The sequence below is a fragment of the Mustela nigripes genome, chromosome 5, assembly GCF_022355385.1.
Source record: "Mustela nigripes isolate SB6536 chromosome 5, MUSNIG.SB6536, whole genome shotgun sequence".
NCBI classification, from domain to species: Eukaryota; Metazoa; Chordata; class Mammalia; order Carnivora; family Mustelidae; genus Mustela; species Mustela nigripes.
The window spans coordinates 64,463,663-64,486,701 of record NC_081561.1 but is presented as its reverse complement, the minus strand read 5'-3'; the positions used below and the strand labels follow the sequence as shown (position 1 = coordinate 64,486,701).

The 23,039-nt window shown below is 39.7% G+C and overlaps 2 protein-coding genes across 3 annotated transcripts in view; one reads left to right on the top strand and one right to left on the bottom strand.

The window, feature by feature from the left end:
* The window catches only part of DNAH8 (dynein axonemal heavy chain 8), a 367,659-nt gene that overhangs the window by 247,921 nt on the left and 96,699 nt on the right, over nucleotides 1-23,039 (top strand). The window contains exons 71-77 of the mRNA XM_059400544.1: nucleotides 5,513-5,650; nucleotides 7,058-7,185; nucleotides 8,404-8,575; nucleotides 10,567-10,722; nucleotides 15,363-15,518; nucleotides 17,808-17,990; nucleotides 21,960-22,065. Of these exons, the coding sequence (XP_059256527.1) occupies nucleotides 5,513-5,650; nucleotides 7,058-7,185; nucleotides 8,404-8,575; nucleotides 10,567-10,722; nucleotides 15,363-15,518; nucleotides 17,808-17,990; nucleotides 21,960-22,065 (1,039 nt within the window). The remainder of the gene's footprint in view (nucleotides 1-5,512; nucleotides 5,651-7,057; nucleotides 7,186-8,403; nucleotides 8,576-10,566; nucleotides 10,723-15,362; nucleotides 15,519-17,807; nucleotides 17,991-21,959; nucleotides 22,066-23,039) is intronic.
* LOC132017313 (programmed cell death protein 10-like) lies at nucleotides 1,173-2,371 on the bottom strand. 2 transcript variants are annotated; one of them, XM_059399103.1, is made up of 2 exons: nucleotides 2,313-2,371; nucleotides 1,173-2,231 (listed from the first exon to the last, which is right to left on the bottom strand). In XM_059399103.1, exon 2 carries the CDS (start codon nucleotides 2,198-2,200, stop codon nucleotides 1,562-1,564), a length of 639 nt encoding a protein of 212 aa, XP_059255086.1. In that variant the 5' UTR covers nucleotides 2,201-2,231; nucleotides 2,313-2,371; the 3' UTR covers nucleotides 1,173-1,561. The 2 variants fall into 2 exon arrangements, with proteins under 2 accessions (XP_059255086.1, XP_059255087.1); XM_059399104.1 differs by having other exon boundaries at nucleotides 1,173-2,211.

The following is a 23,039-nucleotide window of genomic DNA, read 5'->3' as shown; positions in this document are numbered from 1 at the left end:
CAATTAAATAATTAATAATAAGTAACAATAATATGTAATAAAGAGTTATCATATGGTCTCACTTGTGGAGAATAAGGAATAACACGGAGGATAGTGGGAGTTGGAGAGGAGAAAGGTGTTGGGGGAAATTGGAGGGGGAGACGAACCAGGAGAGACTGGACTCTGGGAAACAAACTGAGGGTTTTGGAGGGAAGGGGGTGGGAGTTGGGTGAACCTCGTGGTAGGCAGGTATTTCATGGGACACTGGGTGTTATGCATAAACAATGAATCTTGGAACACTGAAAAAATAAACTAAATTAAAAATATATATATACGTACACACAAAGCTTAAGGAAAGTGGAATACAGCTAATAAAAATAACATTAAAAATTAGAGAAAAGTAGCAGAATTGAAGAATTGTTGCTTTGCAAAAACAAAATATAAAAGACATATTCTTGGAAAATATCAAGAAGAAAATATGTATAATCACAGGTATGTGGATTTCAATAATTAGAAAACAAATTTTAAAGTTATATGTAAATACATTAGAAAAATTAAATTTAATAACAATACTATTAATATTATTTAAATTAAAATTTCCTGCAAAAGAGGACTAAATTTAAATAAGTATTGAGAAATAAAATGAGAATGTTATCAAAAAACTTCTACTCCAGAAAGCTTTAGGGCTATTATACTTTACCAATTTTTTTAAATTTCTAAGGAACCAATCATTTCTAAGAAACAATTTCTAAGTCCATGCTCTAGGAGTTAGAAAAAAGATGAAAAATCTACCATTACAGTAAGTTAACTTCAAAAAATCCTTAAGAAGGAAACAATCCAAAATGTTTGCATGCCCAATAACTTTGTTTATAATAATTAAAAATGGTGGGAGGGGATGTCTAAAAGTAGGGCTATGGTTAGGTGAATTGTAATACATCCAAATAATGTGATATTGTGGCAGCCATACTATTAATGTTCGAGGAAAAATTGTTTAAGGACATGTTTAAGGGGAAATGAATACCCTATATTAAGTGTAAAAGAAAAAACTGGAAAATGCCAGTTATCACCCTCTTAACACAATACTGACTGCTCTGGGTAAAATCACAGATAATTTCTATTATCCTTTCTGTGCATTGTTGTGGGTTTTTTCCATTTTTTGGTTGAATATTAATAATTATTTTTTTTAACAGATGTAAACTATTTATTGAATATTTGCCACCAAATATTGTTAAATACATTATCTTGCAGCATATCGCTTTCAAGTTAAAATGTCAAACAAACACCAATATTTACAATTCTTTTAAGGAATGTTATATAATGACACATTAAGGCGTAAATTCTTTTGGCTTATAATTCTTAAAAGAATGATAATAGCAAAAGTGATGCAAAATCTTCAGTGTGAGATTATGATTAAGCTACATTTTACAAAAATATGGTGTAAGATGGCAATAATCCCATTCAACATCCTGGATTAGATCCCTTCAGGAGGGACTAATAATTTATACAGTCAAACTTTAAAATTTACAGATAAAGGCAGTCCAATACTGCCACTGAGAAGTACATCTCTTAACATATACAACTTTCAGGCCACAGTTTTGAAGGTCTGAAGTATCAAGTTGGTTTGATGAATTAGTCGGTTGGCACTTATGAACACATTTATTGCCTTGCCATCTTTAAAATAGGTTTTCAGAGTATCACTGAAACTTTTGGAGTACTTTACAAATTCTTTCTTTTGGTGTTCAAGTGCCCTGCGGTTCTGGTATTGATACTTCTCGAAGACATTATTCACCGTGTCAAGAAGTTCTTTTATTGCACTAGCTATATCCTTGATTGTCTGCAGAAACCTCACTCTGTCATTGATCTCATCTGGGATCTTACTGAGAATCTGTTTAAGTGCTCGTGCCTTTTCATTTAGGTCCTGGAATTCTGGCTCTGGTCGTTCAATCATATACTCTTCTACATCATCAGCTGCCATTCGAAGAAGGGACTCTGTGAAGTTAACTTCTACACTTTTTTTCTCTAAAATTTTCATAATGATGTCTTGTGTGAGTCCTGGATTTTCTTTTTCAGCCTTAATGAAAGCTGCTCTCAGTGTCTGAGCTGCTGACAGGTTTACTCGTTCTAGCTCATTAAACACAGGATACATGACTGCATAAAGGGGCATAGAAACCATGGAAGTGGTCTCAGCTTCATTCTTCATCTCTTCCATTGTCATTCTCATTCAAAAGCCAACTACAGTAGAAAAAGCAGTGCTAAAATGCAGAGGAATCTTCATTCACTACAGTATTTCTTCTCTTTTTTGTGATAAAATAGGGCACAAAATATATACTGACCGGCAACTGGGGCACTGACTTCACTTCCCACCTTTGGAGCCCTCTTCAACTCCCGGATCGAATATTAATAATTAAAAGAAAAAAGAGAGGGGTGTCTGGAAGGCTCAGCCCATTAAGTGTCCAGCTCTTGATCTTAGCTCATGAGGGTCTTGATCTCAGGGTAATGAGATTGAGCCCTGCACTGGGCTCCATGCTGGATGTGGAGCCTACTTAAAAAAAAAAAAAAAAAAAAGGAAAAGGAAAAGAAAAAGAAAAAGAAAAAATATAACTTTAATGGAGTATCTCCAACATCCTTTGCTTCCCCAATTGAACACACTCAAGCCTCTAAATACCATCTTGGGCCACAAATGCGAAAATTCTCACCACAATACTAGCTAGGAGGATCCAACAGTACATTAAAAGAATTATTCACCATGACCAAGTGGGATTTATTCCAGGGCTGCAAGGTTGGTTCAGCATCTGCCAATCAATCAATGTAATACAACACATTAATAAAAGAAAGAACTAGATGATACTCTCAACAGATGCTGAAAAAGCTTTGACAAAGTACAGCATCCTTTCCTGTTCAAAACTCTTCAAAGTGTAGGGATAGAGGATATATACCTCAATATCACCAAAGCCATATATGAAAAACCCACCGCAAATATCATTCTCAGTGGAGAAAAACTGAGAGCTTTTCTGCTAAGGTCAGGAACATGGCAGGGATGTTCATTATCACCACTGCTATTCAACATAGTACTAGAAGTCCTAGCCTCAGCAATCAGACAACAAAAAGAAATTAAAGGCATCCAAATTGGCAAAGAAGAAGTCAAACTATCACTCTTTGCAGATGATAAGATACTATATGTGGAAAACCCAGAAGACTCCACTCCAAATCTGCTAGAACTTGTACAGGAATTCAGTTAAAGTGTCAGGATATAAAATCAATGCACAGAAATCAGTTGCATTTCTTTCTTTCTTTCTTTTCTTTTCTTTTTTTTTTTTTTTTGAATTTTGTGGGGTATTTTTGTTTGTTTTCTTTTGTTTTTTATATTTTATTTATTTGACAGAGATCACAAGTAGGCAGAGCAGCAGGCAGATAAGGATGGGAAAGCAGGCTCTCTGCTGAGCAGAGAACCCAATGTGGAGCTTGATCCCAGGACCCTGGGATCATGACCTGAGCCAAAGGCAGAGGCTTTAACCCACTGAGCCATCCAGGAGCCCCTCAGTTGCATTTCTTTACACCAACAACAAGACAAAAGAAAGAGAAATTAAGGAGTCAATCTCATTTACAATTACACCCAAAACCATAAGATACCTAGGAATAAACCTAACCAAAGAGGGAAAGAATCTATACTCAGAAAACTATAAAGTACTCATGAAAGAAATTGAGGAAGACAAAAAGAAATGGAAAAATTTTCCATGCTCATGGATTGGAAGAACAAATATTGTGAAAATGTCTATGCTACCTAAAGCAATCTACACATTTAATGCAATCCCTATCAAAATACTGTGAATTTTTTTCAAAGAAATGGAGCAAATAATCCTAAAATTTATGCAGAATCAGAAAAGACCTCAAATAGCCAGAGAAATATTGAAAAAGAAAGCCAAAGTTGGTGGCATCACAATTCCAGACTTCAAGCTCTTTTATAAAGCTGTCATCATCAAAACAGTATGGTACGGGCCCAAAAACAGATACATAGATCAATGGAACAGAATAGAAAGCCCAGAAATAGACCCTCAACTCTATGGTCAACTAATCTTCAACAGAGCAGGAAAAAATGTCCAATGGAAAAAAAAAAAGAGTCTCTTCAACAAATGGTGTTGGGAGAATTGGATAGCCACATGCAGAAAAATGAAAATGGGCCATTTCCTTATACCACACATGAAAATAGACTCAAATGGATGAAGGAACTCAATGTAAGACAGGAATAATTAAAATAATAAAATAATCAAAATCCTTGAGGAGAACACAGGCAGCAACCTCTTTGACTTCAGCCATAGCAACTTCTTCCTAGGAACATCACCAAAAGCAAGGGAAACAAGCACAAAAATGAACTATTGGGACTTCATCAAGATTAAAAGCTTTTGCACAGCAAAGGATACAGTTAACAAAACCAAAAGACAACTGACAGAATGGGAGAAGATATTTGCAGATGACATATCAGGTAAAGGTCTAGTATCCAAAATCTATAAAGAGGTTAGCAAACTCAACACCCAAAGAACACATAATCCAATCAAGAAATGGGCAGAGGGCATGAACAGACATTTCTGCAAAAGAAGACATCCAGATGGCCAACAGACACATGAAAAAATGCTCCCCATCACTCGTTATCAGGGAAATACAATCAAAACCACAATGAGATACCACCTCACATCAGTCAAAATGGCTAAAATTAATAAGTCAGGAAATGACAGATGCTGGCAAGGATGTGGACAAAGGGGAAACCTCCTACACTGTTGGTGGGAATGCAAGTTGGTGCAACCACTCTGGAAAACCACATGGGGATTCCTCAAAAAGTTGAAAAGAGAGCTACCCTATGACCCAGCAATTGCACTACTGGGTATTTACCCTAAAGATACAAGCATGATCCGAAGGAACATGTGCACTTGAATGTTTATAGCAGCAATGTCCACAATAGCCAAACTATGCAAAGAACCTAGATGTCCATCAACAGAAAATGGATAAAGATACAATGGGATGCTATGCAATCATCCAAAGAAATGAAATCTTGCCATTTGTGACGACATGGGTGGAACTACAGGGTATTATGCTTAGCAAAATAAGTCAATTGGAGAAAAATAACTATCATATGATCTCCCTGATATGAGGAAATGGAGATGCAACATAGGAGGTTTGGGAGGTAGGGAAAGAATAAATAAAACAAGATGGGATTGGGAGGGAGACAAACCATAAGTGACTCTTAATCTCACAAAACAAACTGAAGGTTGCCTGGGGGAGGGGGTAGAGAGAGGGTGGTGGAGTTATGGACATTGGGGAGGATGTGTGCTATGGTGAGTGCTGTGAAGTGTGTAAACCTGGCGATTCATGTTATAATGTATGTATAACATACATTATATGTTAATTAAAAAAGAAGTAATTTTTAAAATACCATCTTGGGCAAAAATTATGTAATCTGTGTTATTATTTATAAATTAAAACCAAAAATATTTTGCAGACCTGCTACCACTCCATGCAATGACCTCTTCTTCCTTTTAAGGCTAACCTGGCCAAGCAGGAGGGCCGTCTGGCAGTTGCTAATATCGAGCTGGGGAAGGCGCAAGAGCTGCTCGATGAGAAACAAGCTGAGTTGGATAAAGTACAAGCAAAATTTGACGCAGCCATGAGTGAGAAAATGGTGAGATTAAATCTACAAAATTGCAGGAATGAGGTGTTAACATTGTCCAAAAGCATGTATTGTATATAGAAGTTAGGTAAATGTTGATGACAAAAAGAAAATAGATACGTGACTGTCCTTCACAGGATGTGGCTACCTGTTTGGGATTTTTGGCACTCTAAGGTCTTTTTTTTTTTTTAAGATTTTATTTATTTATTTGTCAGAGATAGAGAAAGAGAGCACAGGCAAGCAGAGTGGCAGGCAGAGGCAGAGAGAGAAGCAGGCTCCCCGCAGAGCAAGGAGCCTGATTTGGGGCTTGATCCCAGGACCCCAGGATCAAGACCTGAGCCGAAGGCAGTGGTTACCTGACCGAGCCACCCAGGTGTCCCTCTAAGGGCTTTTTTTTGTGTTTTTAATAATCATTTTTGGTAAGAGTAAGCTGGGATGTCATACCCAAAGTGTCCTGATTTGGGGGTTAGAAAAGTCAGTTTGTGATCCAGTGCAGGTGCATAATCATGAGGCAATTGATCAAGGTTCATCTATCAGGCAGGGCTCGTAATACAACCTTGTAGGATAGGTTGTAGGCAGTGGTGGTCTGGTACCAATAGGATTGGAGGCGGGGGGAGAAAAGCCATGATTTGCCCTGTTGGCTGTTTTCTGTGGTGTAGGTCCTCCCACCACTGTCCGTTCTCAATTACCAATGTGCTGACATTGAGAACAGATTTGGAAACAGCTGCACAGCAGGGCACGGTTGTATATCTAGCCTTGTTATATCCTGCACCCCAACCATATAGCACCGTGCAGGTACAGTGAACATAATCCCAAGTGCATAGATCATCCAAAACTGTAGTGAATTATTAGGAGGTGATGAGTTTTGATTATCCATTACCTTTGCTTGTAATGTAGTTTCTGTAATTGCACGTTTATATGATTTAATTATTTAATAATGTCTGTGTTTAACATTAGCCCCCAAGTCTTCTAAAATGTAATGGTTGGCTCTGGTGAGGTGACACAAGTTGGCTGCAGCACATCACTGCTGTGTAGAATTTCCTGGGAGAAAAAAAAAAAAAAATCACTTTGTGAACTTCCAAGAACTGAGAACTATTAAATCCAAAACCTAATGTGGTGTATTTTATTGATTTGATTTGTTTTGAAAACACTGACTAGAAACGCTATATTAATTTAGTGATTGGCATTCTCTCTCACAAAAATCTCTTTTCTTGAGATTTTGTAAGGTTAAAATAACTACATTATGGATTAATTACCAGAATTTAATATGTAAAGTTTCACTCACATTGCTTTTTTAGACTATTACATTTATTTTGCAATCTAAGAAATTCCTCCCTGTGTTTTTATGTGTGAATACAGTGGATGTTTGATTAAATACTTAAAAAAGTTCTTTGGGATCTTCTCCCTTTCTGAATGTAGGATTTGGTAAACGATGCGGATATGTGCCGGAAAAAGATGCAGGCGGCTTCCACCCTCATCGACGGGCTGAGTGGAGAAAAGGTCCGGTGGACTCAGCAAAGCAAAGAGTTCAAAGCTCAGATTAATAGGTATACATTTTGGCCTGTGTTATAATTGCTTTCCTTCTTAGTCATCACCCCAAACACCTCCTCTCTGTGACATGAGAGAAAATAAAATACATCTCCCCGGTGAAGCCCTTTGCTCCTTCATTTCCGTATATCCATTTCCGAGTCTTCAGCGGAGGTTACCCACTCTTAGTAAAACAGAGGGATTAAATGGTTGTGAAACATTTTTAATCTCAAGTTTGGTTCAGCAATGTAGGTTTTCAGAACACGAGTGCTTCTTTTTGTTGTTGTTGCTGTTTTTGTTTTTGTTTGTGGGGGGTGAGGGGCAGGTGCAGAGGGTGAGAGTGTCTTACGCAGGCTCCATGCCCAGTGCAGAACCCAGTGCAGGGCTGCTCAATCTCACGACTCCGTAATCGTGCCCTTAGCTGAAATCAGGAGTTGAACGATTAACCAACTGAGCTCCCCGGGGACCCCAAGAGTGCTTCCAATATTGTTTGGATCTGCCAGAACTGTCTACATAATTTCTCCAGTTCTGCACTCTTCACCTCAGTGATTTTCAACGTGTGGATCAGTTGCTCTAAGTACCAGGGTGTCCTGTCATAGTGTCTATTGGTGTTCTCAGAAAACTGGAAGAGAGGGGAATGGAAGAGGCAGAGAATAGCAAGAAGTGGGAGGAGGAGAAGGAAATATTTATCGGGACTGAGTCTGAGCGGGACCAGAGCATGGCATGGTAAAAGGATACTTTCCTTCTTAGGAGTCAAGACTAAACCTACAGGCTTAAAGGAAGCTGTTTCTCTCTTGCTCCTTGGCCTACCCCAAATGCGGCTCCTACTACCACCACTTGGGTTTGCAGGCTCCTTTTTTTTTTTTTAATGGATTCTTTTTTTTTTTTCTTTTTAGATTTTGTTTATTTATTTGACACAGAGAGAGTGAGAACAAGCAAGGGGAATGACAGGGAGAGCATAGAAGAAGCCTCCCTGTAGGGCAGTGGGGAGCCCGATGTGGAACTCGATCCCGGGATCCCAGGATCATGACCTGAGCTGAAGGCAGTCACTTAACCAACTGAGCCCCCCGGGCACTCTGGGGGCTCCCTTTGCATGGTCTCTCCATGTCTGGTTACCAAGTGTTAAGCAGGGAACGGAGAAGGATTTTGCCTAGTAAGGCTGAACTGTGGCCTTTCTGACCCATTAATGGGAGAGAGTGAATGTGTTAGGTGACCCACGTTGTCTCCTTTCCCCACAGACTTGTAGGTGATATTCTGCTGTGCACTGGATTCCTTTCCTACCTTGGTCCTTTCAATCAGATATTTAGGAACTATTTGCTTAAAGATCAATGGGAGATAGAGCTGAGAGCTCGGAAGATTCCTTTCACAGAAAACCTGAATCTTATTTCAATGTTGGTGGATCCCCCAACAGTGAGTGTCACTTTCTTCATAATATTCTTTGAATTCCACCCTTACTCACTGAGAAATCACAGTACACCTACTTTTTTTTTCTTTTTTCATTTAATTGAAAAGACTGTTTTGAAAATACTTAAGAATTAACAAAAAAAGCAACCTTTCTTTTTGGTATAAAAGTTCCTTTTCAGTTTTTTTTTTGAGATATTTTTTTAAATTTATTTTTTATTTTCAGCATAACAGTATTCATTATTTTTGCACCACACCCAGTGCTCCATGCAATCCGTGCCCTCTCTAATACCCACCACCTGGTACCCCAACCTCCCACCCCCCCCCCCTTCAAAACCCTCAGATTGTTTTTCAGAGTCCATAGTCTCTCATGGTTCACCTCCCCTTCCAATTTCCCCCAACTGCCTTCTCCTCTCTATCTCCCCATGTCCTCTATGCTATTTGTTATGCTCCACAAATAAGTGAAACCATAAGTTCCTTTCAGTTTTAAGAAATTTTGCTTTCGAATTAATATTACAGCACTGCTGTGAGCTGAAAGATGGGGGTGCCTGGCTGACTCAGTTAGTAGAAAGTGCAACTCTTGATCTCAGGGTCATGAGTTCAAGACCCACATGGTGGGTGGAGAGTATATTAAAAAAAATAAAGACCTCAAAAAAAAAAGATCATTCATGAATTATAGGTTTACTAATATTGAGCCCTTATTTTAACTTTCCATTATTTGCACCACTCCTATTAAGTCACACTCTTTCAGATGTTTTAGGTAATTATAGGCATTAGCTAGGCCGTAAGTACTGGTATTAATCTTCTTTGGATCATGAGCCATCTTTTCGTCGTGCCCAAGAGCATAGCACGTCAGTACATTCTGGCATCACTGCGTGATGGCCCCATGATCCTAACCTTCCTTGCTGGGAATTGATGCCACTGTCAGTTTTCAGTGTCTCTAGCAGATCTCCTCTGGCATTAAATGCCTTCCAGGCAATTTGTATTCATGAGCTGCTTTCTGATCTGTAAATAAGTTCCCCAGTGGCCTTTTCCTTTGGGAAGCCGTGCTATTAGTTCCCTGTTATCGTATTTAAAAGTTAAAAAATTAATGTTTTCCAATTCAAACAGTGTTCAACTGCCTGTTTCCAGGGACTAGGTAATTAAAGATGCAGTGGACACTGACGAGGCAAAGTGGGCCAGGGTATTCCTTATTAATTATGGCCTTTGGGGGCTGCTGGGATAATTTAATGAGCATGGAGGCTGGTGGATTCATTGGATCGCTGGTGATTTTATTGACCACGGGAAGGCAGGCTGGCAATTCTCTCATAATTAGGGAGGATGTTTTTTAAGTTGAGTTATTTATTTCTCAGTGATCTCTACCCCCTAAGTGGGACTCAAGCTCACCGCCCCAATATCAAGAGTCGCATGTATTTCCAACTGAGCCAGCCAGATGACCCAGGAAATATTTTTTAAATGTCATTGATGAGCACCTGCCAATATAATATTTTATCTCTCCTAATTTCTCTGCCTCCAGCTATACAAATAGCTGGAAGCTATTTGGAGCTGGAAGCTTCAGGGGTTTAATCCTTGGTGCTTATCCTTCCAGGCATTTCCATGTGTTCTTCCCACTAACCCTGCCTAGCCTTGTTCCCACCACTCACCCAGGCTTACCGTATTTTAAGCCCCTATGTTCTCTGAATATTCAGCAACCACGCTTCAAAAATCCACAGATTTTACCATATTCTCTCATAAATTTAAAAAAAAAATGTAGCATAAGGGACTAAGTCCTCATCTTGGGTCATTAAAGGATTCATTAGATTATAAATTTATTTTTTTACGTGAATGTTATTTGATTCACATTTACAAATTTGTTTTTTTTTTCTAGGTATCCATTTTAGAGTCTCAATGGAAAAAAATATGTATCCCAGTATTAAATTCTTCTAATATCGTGACACTTAATTACTATAAAAGCGTTCGTGTTCTCCTCTGACTGGCCATATCTGTTTCTTGTTACTTAGATTGGGGAGTGGGGTCTTCAGGGATTACCAGGAGATGACCTCTCAATTCAGAATGGCATCATTGTGACAAAGGCCACCAGATACCCACTCCTCATAGACCCACAGACTCAAGGCAAAACTTGGATTAAATCCAAGGAAAGAGAAAATGACTTGCAGGTACGTACCATTTGGTGTACGGGAAAGCTTTCCTAAAATCATGAAGTTTTCCCAAAATTTCAGTTGATTCTGCCAGTCATAAAGTTGTCATCTCTGATAACTGTTTGTTAATTTATAACCTTGAGTTTTTTTTTAACAGTGATTTGGGGCAAGGGTTCTGATTATTTTCTCTCTTTTGTGTTCTCTCATGATACATTCTCCTGTCTATCCCTTTCCCTGTCTCTTCTGCTGTTGCCAATATTGCATGTGGCTTTTATTCTGGGCCTTGAGTTTAGACTTACAAGAAAGCAGCAAAAATAGAACTCATGACTCCTCGGTTTAAGGATATTTGCTCCATCCTAGCTCAGGCCCATGGTACAATATGGCATTGTGCAGTCCAGTTTTAGAATTGGGGTATAGGGGTACCTGGGTGGCTCAGTGGGTTAAAGCCTCTGCCTTCGGCTTAGGTCATGATCTCAGGGTCCTAGGATCAAGCCCTGCAACCGGCTCTCTGCTCAGCAGGGAGCCTGCTTCCCTCTCTCTCTGCCTGCCTCTCTGCCTACTTGTGATCTCTGTCTGTCAAATAAATAAATAAAATCTTTAAAAAAAAAAAAAAGACTTGGGGTCTAATAAAGTGTTTATTTTTAATTAATTAATTAATTTAGAGAGGGAGGAGTGGAGGGGCAGAGGGCAAGGGAGAGAAAGAACATCTTAAGCAGGCTCCACGCCTAGTGCAGAACTTGATGTACAGCTCCGTCTCATAACCCTGAGATCATGACCTGAGCTGAAATTGAGAGTCAGATGCTTAATTGATTGAGCCACCAGGCACCCCATAATAAGATCTTAATTTTAAGATAGAGGTAGACAAAGGCAGGATTCCAATCTCAGATTTACCATCAATATTTTAACTACCAATACAGACTATTCTATTTCCCGGGCAATGTTCTCAGAGTTCTAAGTTTCCTGCCTCCATATTTTTGCTTATGCTCTTCTATTAGCCAGGATGTCTATTGCCCTACCCTATTGCCCCCTTCACTTACATCCCAGATAAATCTCTTGAGTGTTCTTCTGAGTCCACATCCAGCAGTACCTTTGTCAAGACTCCCCTGTGTCCTCAGTTTAAAATAGCCTCTCCTAAATGCTCACAATGTCTTGTTTGGATTTCTGATGTGGACTTAGAGTCTGTCTTCAATACTGTTCATTGCACATTTGTTTTTTGTCTTTACTGTATCGTAAACTTCTTGCTGGCAAGATTTTAATTTTTGTTTTCTGCACTGTTTTTTCTATAGAGTAGGAATTCAGATATTGAATTTCAAGGAATCAAAGTGTGCCATCATTACAAGGAAAAAAAAAAAACAGGAAAATCATGTGATCATCTTGATTAACGCAGAAAAACACTTGGTAAAATTCAACACCCATTCATGATAAAACCTCCCACAAACTAAGAACAGGATGGCTCTTCCTTAATCAGATAAGGAGCATTTACCAAAAGCCTACAACAAACATCACTTCCCAGTGTAATACTGGATGATTTCCTTCTGAGATGAGGGCTTCCCTGACAGGTGGGAGCTGCCCCGTGCTCAGGGACACCCCTGAGATACTCCCAGCTCACTGATCTTCCAGGATACAATGCACCAATCTGTTTATTTGGAAAACCCAGAGAAACCTCAGAAAGAGGGTGTCAGCAGAGGAGGAGAGTTAAGGGAAATGAAGCCAATGGGAATGTAGCATCTGAGGAGCGGTCTTCACAGAAGGAAAGCGCGAGTAGCATGTACCAGAGCATTCCTGCCCCTGAACTTCAGCTCCTGGACCCAGTGTAGCTGCAGCGTGTCCCCTGTTCCATTCCTCTCGCCTCTACTGACTGTCCATCTCCCTACTTTTCCTACTCTTGATTTTCCTGATCATAGCTTTGTCTCTACATTTTGGCATTAAGCTCCTTGCTAGACTTTGATGCTTCCTGATGTCACCCAGTCTCAGCAATCTTCTTGAGGAAGTAACAGAAATATGCCAGAGATACCAACACGTTTTAAAGCCATCAACTCCTGGAACGTAAGGAGATTGAACTCTAGTCTCCTTACTTAGGAGTCGTTATATTTTTTAAATGTTTGGGTAACTACATGCACAGACACACATAAATGAGAACAGAACAAAACAAAAATAGTATTTCCTTATTTGGGAAGGAAAACAAAATGAAAAGGGAAACACTTTATAAATAAAAACAAAACGTGTTTCACATGCCCAGGACTGCATTCCACTGTGGCAGCTTTGCCGAGGCCACCTTCAACAGTTTCCAGAACCTTCAGCTATGACTTCCAGAAAGAGAAGGTCAAGTTTCCCTGTAAAGAATTCACTGACCACCTTGTAAAGACCCAATACCAGAGTCTCTGTGCAGGTGACCCAGGCTCTGATGGTAGCTACCACATAGTGTTTCTACACAAGAAAATCAGGTGAAAGCGTTCCTGGTTGGCTCAGTCAGTTAAGCATCTGCCTTTGGCTCAGGTCATGATCCTGGGGTCCTGAGATCAAGCCCCACATTAGGCTCCCTGCTCAGCGAGGAGTCTGCTTCTTTATCTGCCCCTCCCCCCATTCATGTGCGACTCTTTCTCGTTCTCTTTCAAAAATGAAATAGATAAAGTTTTTTTAAAAAAAAATACTCAACTAATGAATTGTTGAACTTTACATCAAAAACTATTGATGTACCATAGGTTGGCTAATTGAACATAATAATAAAAAATAAAAATAAAAATAAATAAATAAATACAGATATCTAGAAAAAGATTTACTATGAGAGATTGGCTCATGGGTTTGGAGAGGCTAAGAAATCCCACAATCTGCTGTCTACAAGTTACAGTTCCAGGCAGACTGGGCATGAGTTTAGAAGGTAGTCCCAGTCTAAACTCTGAAGGTCTGTGAACCAGGGGAGTCAGTGGTATAAGTCCCAGTTCAAATCTGAAGACCCTGGAACCAGTTGCTGATGTCCAAGGGCAGGAGAATATGAATGTCACAGCTCAAGCAGAGAGCAAATTTGCTCTTCTTCCATCTTTGGGCTCTATACAGGCTCTCAGTGGATTGGCCGAAGCCCACCCAAAGATAAATGAGGGTGATCTTCTTTATTCAGTCTACTATTCCAAGGCTAGTCTATTCTGTAAACACCCACAAAGAAAGCCTAAAATAATGTACATCAACTCTCTGGGCATCCCTTACCCCCATCAAGTTGACATGTAATATTAACCATCACACTTAGGAAGCAAATCACAAAAACAGAATTTACTCCTTAGGAAACAGAGCAGGACAATTATACTTAGTCTCATTGGGATCTTGTTTCATCTTGTTTAATAAGCTGGTTAAAGCTCTTTGTTTAGATTCATTTACCTTATCAACTCATAATGAGGTCTTTCACAGCTCATCATTTGTGTAAATAAAGCTATCCATCCAGGGAAACAAATTCCTTCATGTGCAGAATTTTTTCTTTTAGTTATTTCCCTTTTTATCCAAAACAGGAAAGAGTAGACTTATTTAATTTTTAATTCCACATCTTTTTTTCATAGCAGGTGAGAGATGATATCTTTTAATTCCACTCCCTTAATCACCTGCTATCCCAGAGGATCTTCCTTGTGTCTTAAGATCAGCACTCACAGCCACATAGAGACAGTAGCAGAATCCAGATGTAAAGTATGAGGAGACAGAGAATTGAGGGCTGAACCTTCAGGAATCCTCCCATTTAGGCAGGGGAGGGAATCACAGAAGAAGTCAGAGTTCAAAGCCATTTGGTCAATGCAAAGATCAACCAGCCCAGTGTGTCTATTTTTTTTTTTAAGATTTTATTTATTTATTTGAGAGACCGAGAGAGAGAGAGAGACAGAGACAGAGACAGAGAGAGAGACAGAGAGCATGATGCGGGGAGGGTCAGAGGGAGAAGCAAGCTCTCTGCTGAGCAGGGAGCATGATGCAGGGCTTGATCCCAGGACCCTGAGATCATGACCTGAGCCAAAGGCAGGTGCTTAACTGACTGAGCCACACAGGTGCCCCTTGTATATCTATTTTAACTACTCAGCGAACACTGAACTAAAACAGTGGGCCCCACCAGGTACTCAGAATTCTAATTTTAAAAAAAGTGAATATACAGTCTTTTAAGTTGATTTTGTATATTGAAATTGTAAATGAAGTATCTACCCTCTTCTTCCATTGTGCCACTATTAGAGGCAGAATACATGGATGGGCTCTGGGTTTGACTCCATATATAATTTCTGGCATTCTTATGCCTATTTTTTTAATCACTTGATGATCTCATGAGTGGTCCTGAAGAGATAAATGAATATTGCAAATTTGCAAAGTTACTTTGCTTTCCCTGTACAGTTGTAACTGTAAATGTAGCAGGTTTAGTCCGTGATTACTTCTGTGCTCTGTGTAGGAGCGAAGCTCTGAGGAGTGCCGCTCGATTCTCGTGTTGCGATCAGAGAGACTGTTGCTCCTCCAAGGCTTCCACAAAGTCATGAGCTCACCAAGTTTGGAAAATTAAATGTCCTTACTTTTATTTTCATAAAGCATCCTATATCGCCCTTAAAATTCTCAGGCACTTTGCAACAATTCTCTTGGTTTCCACCTGGGAAATAAGCACATCCTTTATCACGTTTCTATAGCAATGAACCCTTTATTTTTAGGTAACATCTCTGAACCATAAATATTTCCGCACACACTTGGAGGACAGCCTTTCCTTGGGCCGACCCCTTCTTATTGAGGACATTAGTGAAGAGCTGGATCCAGTCCTGGATAATGTATTAGAAAAGAATTTCATTAAATCAGGCACCACATTCAAGGTGAGCTTTGGGAAGGGGGAAAAAAAAAAAAAAAAGAAGACGACGACGACAAGAAAAGAACAATGGTGACATCTACTTATCTTTTTGAGCATAGCAGCACAGGTTCCTTTGCTTCAGGTGGTAGTATTTGATACACTGGAAAAATTATTTCCAAACTTATATTTAGCATTTCTCTTATTTTTAAAATTATATATGAAAAATACAGGGGGAGAGCAATATTTTGGTAAGAGTAACCATCTAGCTGACACTAAATAACATATTAAGGAAAGACATTGTCTGGTCATAATAATATATTAGTATTACACACTATATGTGTATATATATTGGCAGCTCTGAGAAAATTGGATTTATAATTTATAATTTACAATTACAAGTCATATATTCATCTGTATAATAAAGCTTACATTTTCTCACAGGGAGAAAATGCCATTTTAATAAAGTCTATGGACACTGATTTGTTCATTTCTTTCTGTATTAACTTTCAATCTAAACAGACTTTGCTAGAAGCTGAGGAGTCACGTTTCCCATCATTGGTGAGAACATGAATGGTTCTCAGTAGAAGTGTTTCTTTCTTAATTGGCAGTGTTCTCCACCTTTAGGCTTCTTTGGTTTTGTTTCTTGACGAATGACAGCATTTCTGATGCAGATTTTTCACTTTGGACAATTTAATTTCACAAATATCACCGAATAAGTACAGAATGCAAATGTTCTCATTAAACAAAGATTTATTTAGAAAACTTTTCTTCATAACGTGAGTCTTTAATGTGCTGTATTTAACATGCCAAAGGAGGGTGTAGGATTTTTATTCCTGAAGGTCTTTCAAAAGAAGAGATTCTTCTCTGTAGTGTGAAAGCATGGTGCTTGAGAGCATGGTAATGCCTTATAGATGTGGTTTCTAACCACATGTAGAACCAAGATTAATTAAAAATTTAAGTCCTCAAGAAATTAAAAATAGAACTTCCCTATGACACTGCAATTGCACTCCTGTGTATTTACCCCAAAGATACAGATGTGAAAAGAAGGGCCATCTGTACCCCAATGTTTATAGCAGCAATGGCCACGGTCGCCAAACCATGGTAAGAACCAAGATGCCCTTCAACGGACGAATGGATAAGGAAGATGTGGTCCATATACACTATGGAGTATTATGCCTCCATCAGAAAGGACAAATACCCAACTTTTGTAGCAACATGGACGGGACTGAAGAGATTATGCTGAGTGAATTAAGTCAAGCAGAGAGAGTCAATTATCATACGGTTTCACTTATTTGTGGAGCATAACAAATATCATGGAGGACAAGGGGTGTTAGAGAGGAGAAGGGAGTTGGGGTAAATTGGAAGGGGACGTGAATCATGAGAGACTATGGACTCTGAAAAACAATCTGAGGGGTTTGAAGTAGCGGGGGTGTGGGAGGTTGGGGTAGCATGTGGTAGGTATTATAGAGGGCACGGATTGCATGGAGCACTGGGTGTGGTGAAAAAATAATGAATACTGTTTTTCTGAAAATAAATAAATTTTAAAAAAATTTAAGTCCTTTAGGGGCACCTGGGTGGCTCAGTGGGTTAAGCTTCTGCCTTCAGCTCAGGTCATGATCCCAGAGTCCTGGGATCAAGCCCCACATCAGGCTCTCTGCTCGGCAGAGAGCCTCTGCCTGCCTCTCTGCCTACTTGTGATCTCTGTCTGTCAAATAAATAAATAAAGTCTTTAAAAAAAAAAAATCTAAGTCCTTTGAAAATGATATAATTTCCACCTTAATTTCAGATAATAAAATCAGTTGTTTTTTTAATATAGTATACTGCAAATTGTAGTGTTTAAGATAAATGTCATGTTTGTGGAAAAAAATGTTGGCATTTTTTTCTTTGAAAATTTCATTATTCCTTTCTGTTGTCAAATATGCTTTGGATACGATTGAAATGCAAAGAGAAATAACAAACACTTCTTCTAAACTCCACAAATTTCCTCGGTAGGAAAAAATTTCCTCTAGTGGGAGAAAACAGTCAAATCTGAGATGTGTTTGAGTTTTCCTTTATTCTACATATGTTGGGGATAAATTTTTCATTTAATTTGTTTGTTCATTTAATTTGTTTGGTGTCATGGTTAGCAACGTCTCCTGGCAAGACCGCGAATCTGAATTATTTAAAATCAGTGATTAAAGTCTTATAACCTTTTCCTTTGCAATTCATTCAAGTTTCACAGCCCTGACCTCTGGTAAATTCTTTCCTAAGTTAACCCCAAATTCCTTGTCCTGTTGCTTAAGCTGTTTTTAATTTGGTATTTGAATTGATGTAGGTGAAAGTTGGTGATAAGGAATGTGATCTCATGGTTACATTTAAACTGTATATTACCACGAAGCTACCCAACCCTGCCTTTACCCCTGAGATCAATGCTAAAACATCAGTTATTGATTTTACCGTCACCATGAAAGGACTTGAGAATCAGTTATTAAGGAGAGTGATTTTAACTGAGAAACAGGTAATAATTTCTCAAGGTAAACCAGTACTTCTAATAAATCATAATAAATACTTAAAATGGGTTATGAAATTGTTAAGTATTTGGGAAGGGAAAAAAATGAAGCAAATTTTTATTTACCTTCGTAAGCATAAATATTAGTTTAGCTGTCTCCTGTCAAGTCCTGTCAAGAAATCATGTAACTAACTCAGCTGTCCTCCAACTGCAAACATATATACATGTGTGTACACATACATATACACGTGCACACACACACCACTCACACTGTTCTTTCTACTTCTGTCTTTAATCCTTGGAGTATGTTGAGCTCTTATCTGTAGTCCTAGGGATAGATGCTCTTTGACATTCCTGAAAAATTCACTAAAATAATGATCCTGGAGAAAAAGAAATTACTCTGAATGAGTGTATTACCACTGGGGTATTTTCAACTACTACACATTCTAGTACTGTAGTGATACAGAAAGCCTAACTTGAATTTTAATCAAATAAAATTTACATTAAGACAGAGAAATTAAGTATGATTGAGGGTTCTCATAAAACAAAGAACAACTTAAAACAGGAAGATTTTAAGAGACTGATACAAGTTGAAACTAATTTTTGAGATAAATGTCAGAATACATTTAACATTATGCATAAAATATGCTTGCATAAAATGTAATTATACTTATTTGCATATGGAAAACATATTTGCGTAAAATCTGAGAAAGATTATGTTTGCCTACCTAGAATTAATTTGAGTATTGAAGGTTCAAGGAAAGGGCAAGGTTAGCAATACTAAGACCAGAGAGGCTTCCCGTGGGAGGGTGAGGGAAAGATCAGTAGCAGAAGACTGGACAAGCAAACGAGAAAGACAAGAGATAGGAGTAGATGCCACCAACACGGGAAAGACATTGGAAGAGGGCAAGAGAAATGATCCTCACACCAGAGAAACAGACTCAGTAAAAGGCGAGGGGAAGCCCTACAGCGGGGCCGGCCCTTAAAGGGGACCATTCTGGGCAAAGCAGAACCAAGGGGACATAGTCCCAGCCTCCGCTCTCACTAGCTGTTTGACCTTCCCTTCTAACAAACAGCCGGGGGCTTCTACAGTCTAGTAAGGGAGCCATGCTCTTTCCACAGCCTGGCAGAGAGAGCCCGGGCCCTTTAGCTCATTGCTCATCACCTCTTAGGGCCACATGGTGACACCTGTTGAAAATCAGTCCTTCCTTGATGGTCTCACTTGTGCTGTTGGTCTGATGTGAGAGGATTCCTCATGGGTCCAGGTGCCACATACAGGCTGCCCGAACTTCCCTAAGGCAGGCCACTCCACAGTCTAAGGCAGGCTACATCCCATGTCCCCAAAAAGCCCACACACTCTCTCCTAGGCCTCAGCTTCCTCTTCAAGGGATGCACTAAGGTGCTTATACCGTCCTTGCTGGGAAAAGCCAAAACACACAATCTGTAGGAGGACATCCTGACCATGATGTTTAACCTTCTTAACTATCCTGCTCTTACATCCTCATTTTACAGAAGAACAAACAGAAGTCAGAGAGAATAGGGTCTGAGCTTCTAAAAGCACACCGACTTTCCATCCTGTCAGGCCTTCTAGATAAACCTTTCAGATGATGCTGTAGAACCCATGAGTGCCTACTGTACCATGATGCTTGTTTTGCCAGATCACACTGAGAAGGAGGCTCATGGGATTTCATTTTGTCCAGATATTCTTATACTGCCACCCAGAGGTGACCATCCTAATGGAAACAGCTCATTAGGTACTCCCCTGCAAATGCAGCCATGACCTTCGTTGCCACCCCCATCAAACACGGCAAACCTTCTAGGACTCTGGCAATCCAGAGCCACTGGTCTTGGAGTTGGAGAACAAGAGCATGATCCTGCCTTTGCTGGTAACTAGCCATGAGGACCCTGCTGGGATGGGATTTGGAGTTAATATATATTTTCTGGGTTCTCAGTTGCCCCAGAAGTAAAATAGAACTGTTGAACTCCATTCAGCACACTTCAATTTAACACATATTTCTCAGATTGAGTCCCTTTTCTGCAAAACCTCAAGGTAATGCTGTCAAGAATACAAAAGTGAATAGGACAAGTGTCTGCCCTCTAGATACACAGAATCTCATTGGAGGGACACGATCGACACACAGACAATGATGCAAGATGTGCCAGGTGTAGAGGTGAAAACCTTGCCATAGCTTCGGATCCACAAAGTGGTTTAAGGCTTTCAGAAAGTGGTAGAACTTCTAAAATGGTTGTTCAAGAAACTTTCTCAGATAAGTAGTTTAAAAACACCTCCTTCTAACATAATTCTAAATACAATGTGTGATTCTGTATAAGATCAGGAAAAAATGCTGTAAAAATGCTATTCAGACAACTTTAATTTACTCTGCATGTAGCAAGAGTATTATATCCATGTTAAATCTCCTGAATTTGAAAATTGGACTATACTAGTGCAAGAGAATGTCCTGGTTCTTAGGAGATTTGCTGAAGTTTTTAGGGGGGGTAAAGGATCATGACCTCAGCAGATGGTTCACCAATAATAGAAGAACAACAATGATAATAAGTATTATATATATAAAGAGAGTGATAACGCAAAATGGTATCTGGTGAATCTGAGCAAAACATTTATGAGAGTTAATTATATCCGTCTTGCACCTTTTCTGAAAACTTAACATTTTTTCAAAATATGATTAAAGAAGACATTATTCTTGTAGGAAAAAATGTGCCTTCCAAACGTCCAGTTTAGCCCCTCTGGTGGAAGGAGATGTAAAACAATGGAAAATGGATTTGTATTGGCAGCTGGCTCTGGTAGACCAGATACCTGGTGTCCCTACAGGTAGATCCCAGACCAAGAGCTGACATTGGGCTTGGCTGTCCTCATGGTGCTTTGATATTACATCTCTGCTTCTACTACTTCTGATGGCCAAAAAGTTAGCATTTCACACAGAGGCCATGTGGGGCAGGACCAAGAGAATGAGACACTCTAATTTAAATAAACTTAGAGCCAGGAAGGGAGCATGGAGGATAATCAGACAAAATTCCTTTAGCAGGGGAATCTTGTGCATGCCAGAGTAAGCAGTGTGGAAACCTAGTACTAGTGGGCATAATTTCTTAAAAAGCATCCAACCAAATTAAGGCCTTCCAGAGGCACTTTAGTTTAATCTTTTAAAAACTGGAAGCACCTGGGTGGCTCAGTCCATTGAGCATTTGCCTTCGGCTCAGGGCAGGATCCTAATCCAGCCCTGCATCAGGGCTCCCTGCTCAGCGGGGAGTCTGCTTCTCCCTCTCCCTTGGCCTGCTGTTCCCTCTGCTTGTGCGCTCACGCGCTCTCTCTCTCTCATAAATAAATAAAATCTTTAAAAGAAATAAACTTTTTAAAAACTGTTAAGAAGCACTAAGTAAATTGGATTTGCCATAGTGACTGGTGATTACAATTTGGCTATTATTTCTTGTTTGTTTGTTTGTTTTTAAAGAGAGAGTACAATGGGACTCCTGGGTGGCTCAGTTGGTTAAGCAGCTGCCTTCGGCTCAGGTCATGATCCCAGCGTCCTGGGATCGAGTCCCACATCGGGCTCTTGCCCAGCGGGGAGCCTGCTTCTCCCTCTGCCTCTGCCTGCCATTCTGTCTGCCTGTGCTTGCTCTCTCCCCCTCTCTCTCTCTGATAAATAAATAAATTCTTAAAAAAAAAAATAAATAAAGAGAGAGCACAAGATGGGGGAGATGTAGGCAGAGGAGGGAGCCTGTTGCAGGACTTGATCCTAAGCCGAAGGCAGATGCTTAACGACTGAGACACCAGATGCCCCTGTTTCTTTCTTTTTTAAAATCTGGATTTGGGAAAAAAAAAAAAAAAGGATTTTCTTTATTTATTTGAGAGAGAGAGAGTGAACAGGGGGAGGGAGAGGGAGAAGCAGACTCCCCCAAGCTGAAGGCAGACACTTAACCGACTGAGCCATCTGGGCACCTCTATTTTTTGTTTCTTAACAGGAATTAGAGTCTGAGAGGGTTAAACTTTTGGAGGATGTGACATTCAACAGGCGGAAGATGAAGGAACTTGAAGACAACCTTCTCTACAAGTTAAGCGCCACAAAAGGTACTGTGTTATTAACAAGTAAACTGAATGATGGTCCCAAGTAAGGGTTTCGTGGGCCTTGTTTTCAGCATCTCAGGATTATAGGTGTTAGGAAACTGTTGAGTTATTAATGCAAACACAAGCGAGGCACTTTCCCTCTAGACATTTAAAGAGGGACCGCAGAGAATGTGATTTTTGAATTAGCAAACAGAGTCTGAGCATTTGAGAACAGAGTTTTCTAGATGTATTTGCTCTCTCCTGAAAAAAAATAAGGGCTCCCAATAGAGCTAGGTGACTGGTAATAGGCTAATTTGTTTGCCCAAAGGAAACTAATGTGCCTCATCTATTGTTTTTTTTTTTTTAAGATCAACTCTTGCATTTGGTGCTGAAATGCAATTACCACAATGGGTGATGATGTGTGTAATCTGTATCAGCCGTTCTTGAGCACCAAAGGCCCAAGCTCACTCCCCACTGGCCTTGACCTCCTGCTTAGAAGTCAGGGGTGTATTCTCCTTCGGGCAGTCAGATCATCATGCCACACCCTGATCTGGGGATGGAGACTCTCTAAATAAATAAAAAACATCCTATCCAATGACACTAACATCAGCAAACACTGTATTGTTCTGCAGTAGGCAAATTCCAGTAGCCTAAATCCTACCATTTATTACAACTCATAATGAATGCTTCCCAATAGCACTTTATGCCTTGGATAAACAAAAACCTTAACCTCCCAGAAGTACAAGGTAGATGATTCTCATGCCATGCTCCCGCACTGCTTGATGGAGACCACAGGGAAGAGTCCTTTTCATCTGCCTTGATCACACTGCTTATGTTGATGAAGTTGTCTGCGCTCTGGTCCAGTGACTTCTCCCAGCCATTTGGATACCCTTGGGCATCCTGCTATTAGCAGAGATGGCTGAGAGGTGAATTTCAATTTACAGTAGTAAACCGCCGGGTGGAGGTGGTGGGTGGAGGTGGCCAGATTTTGTCTTCAG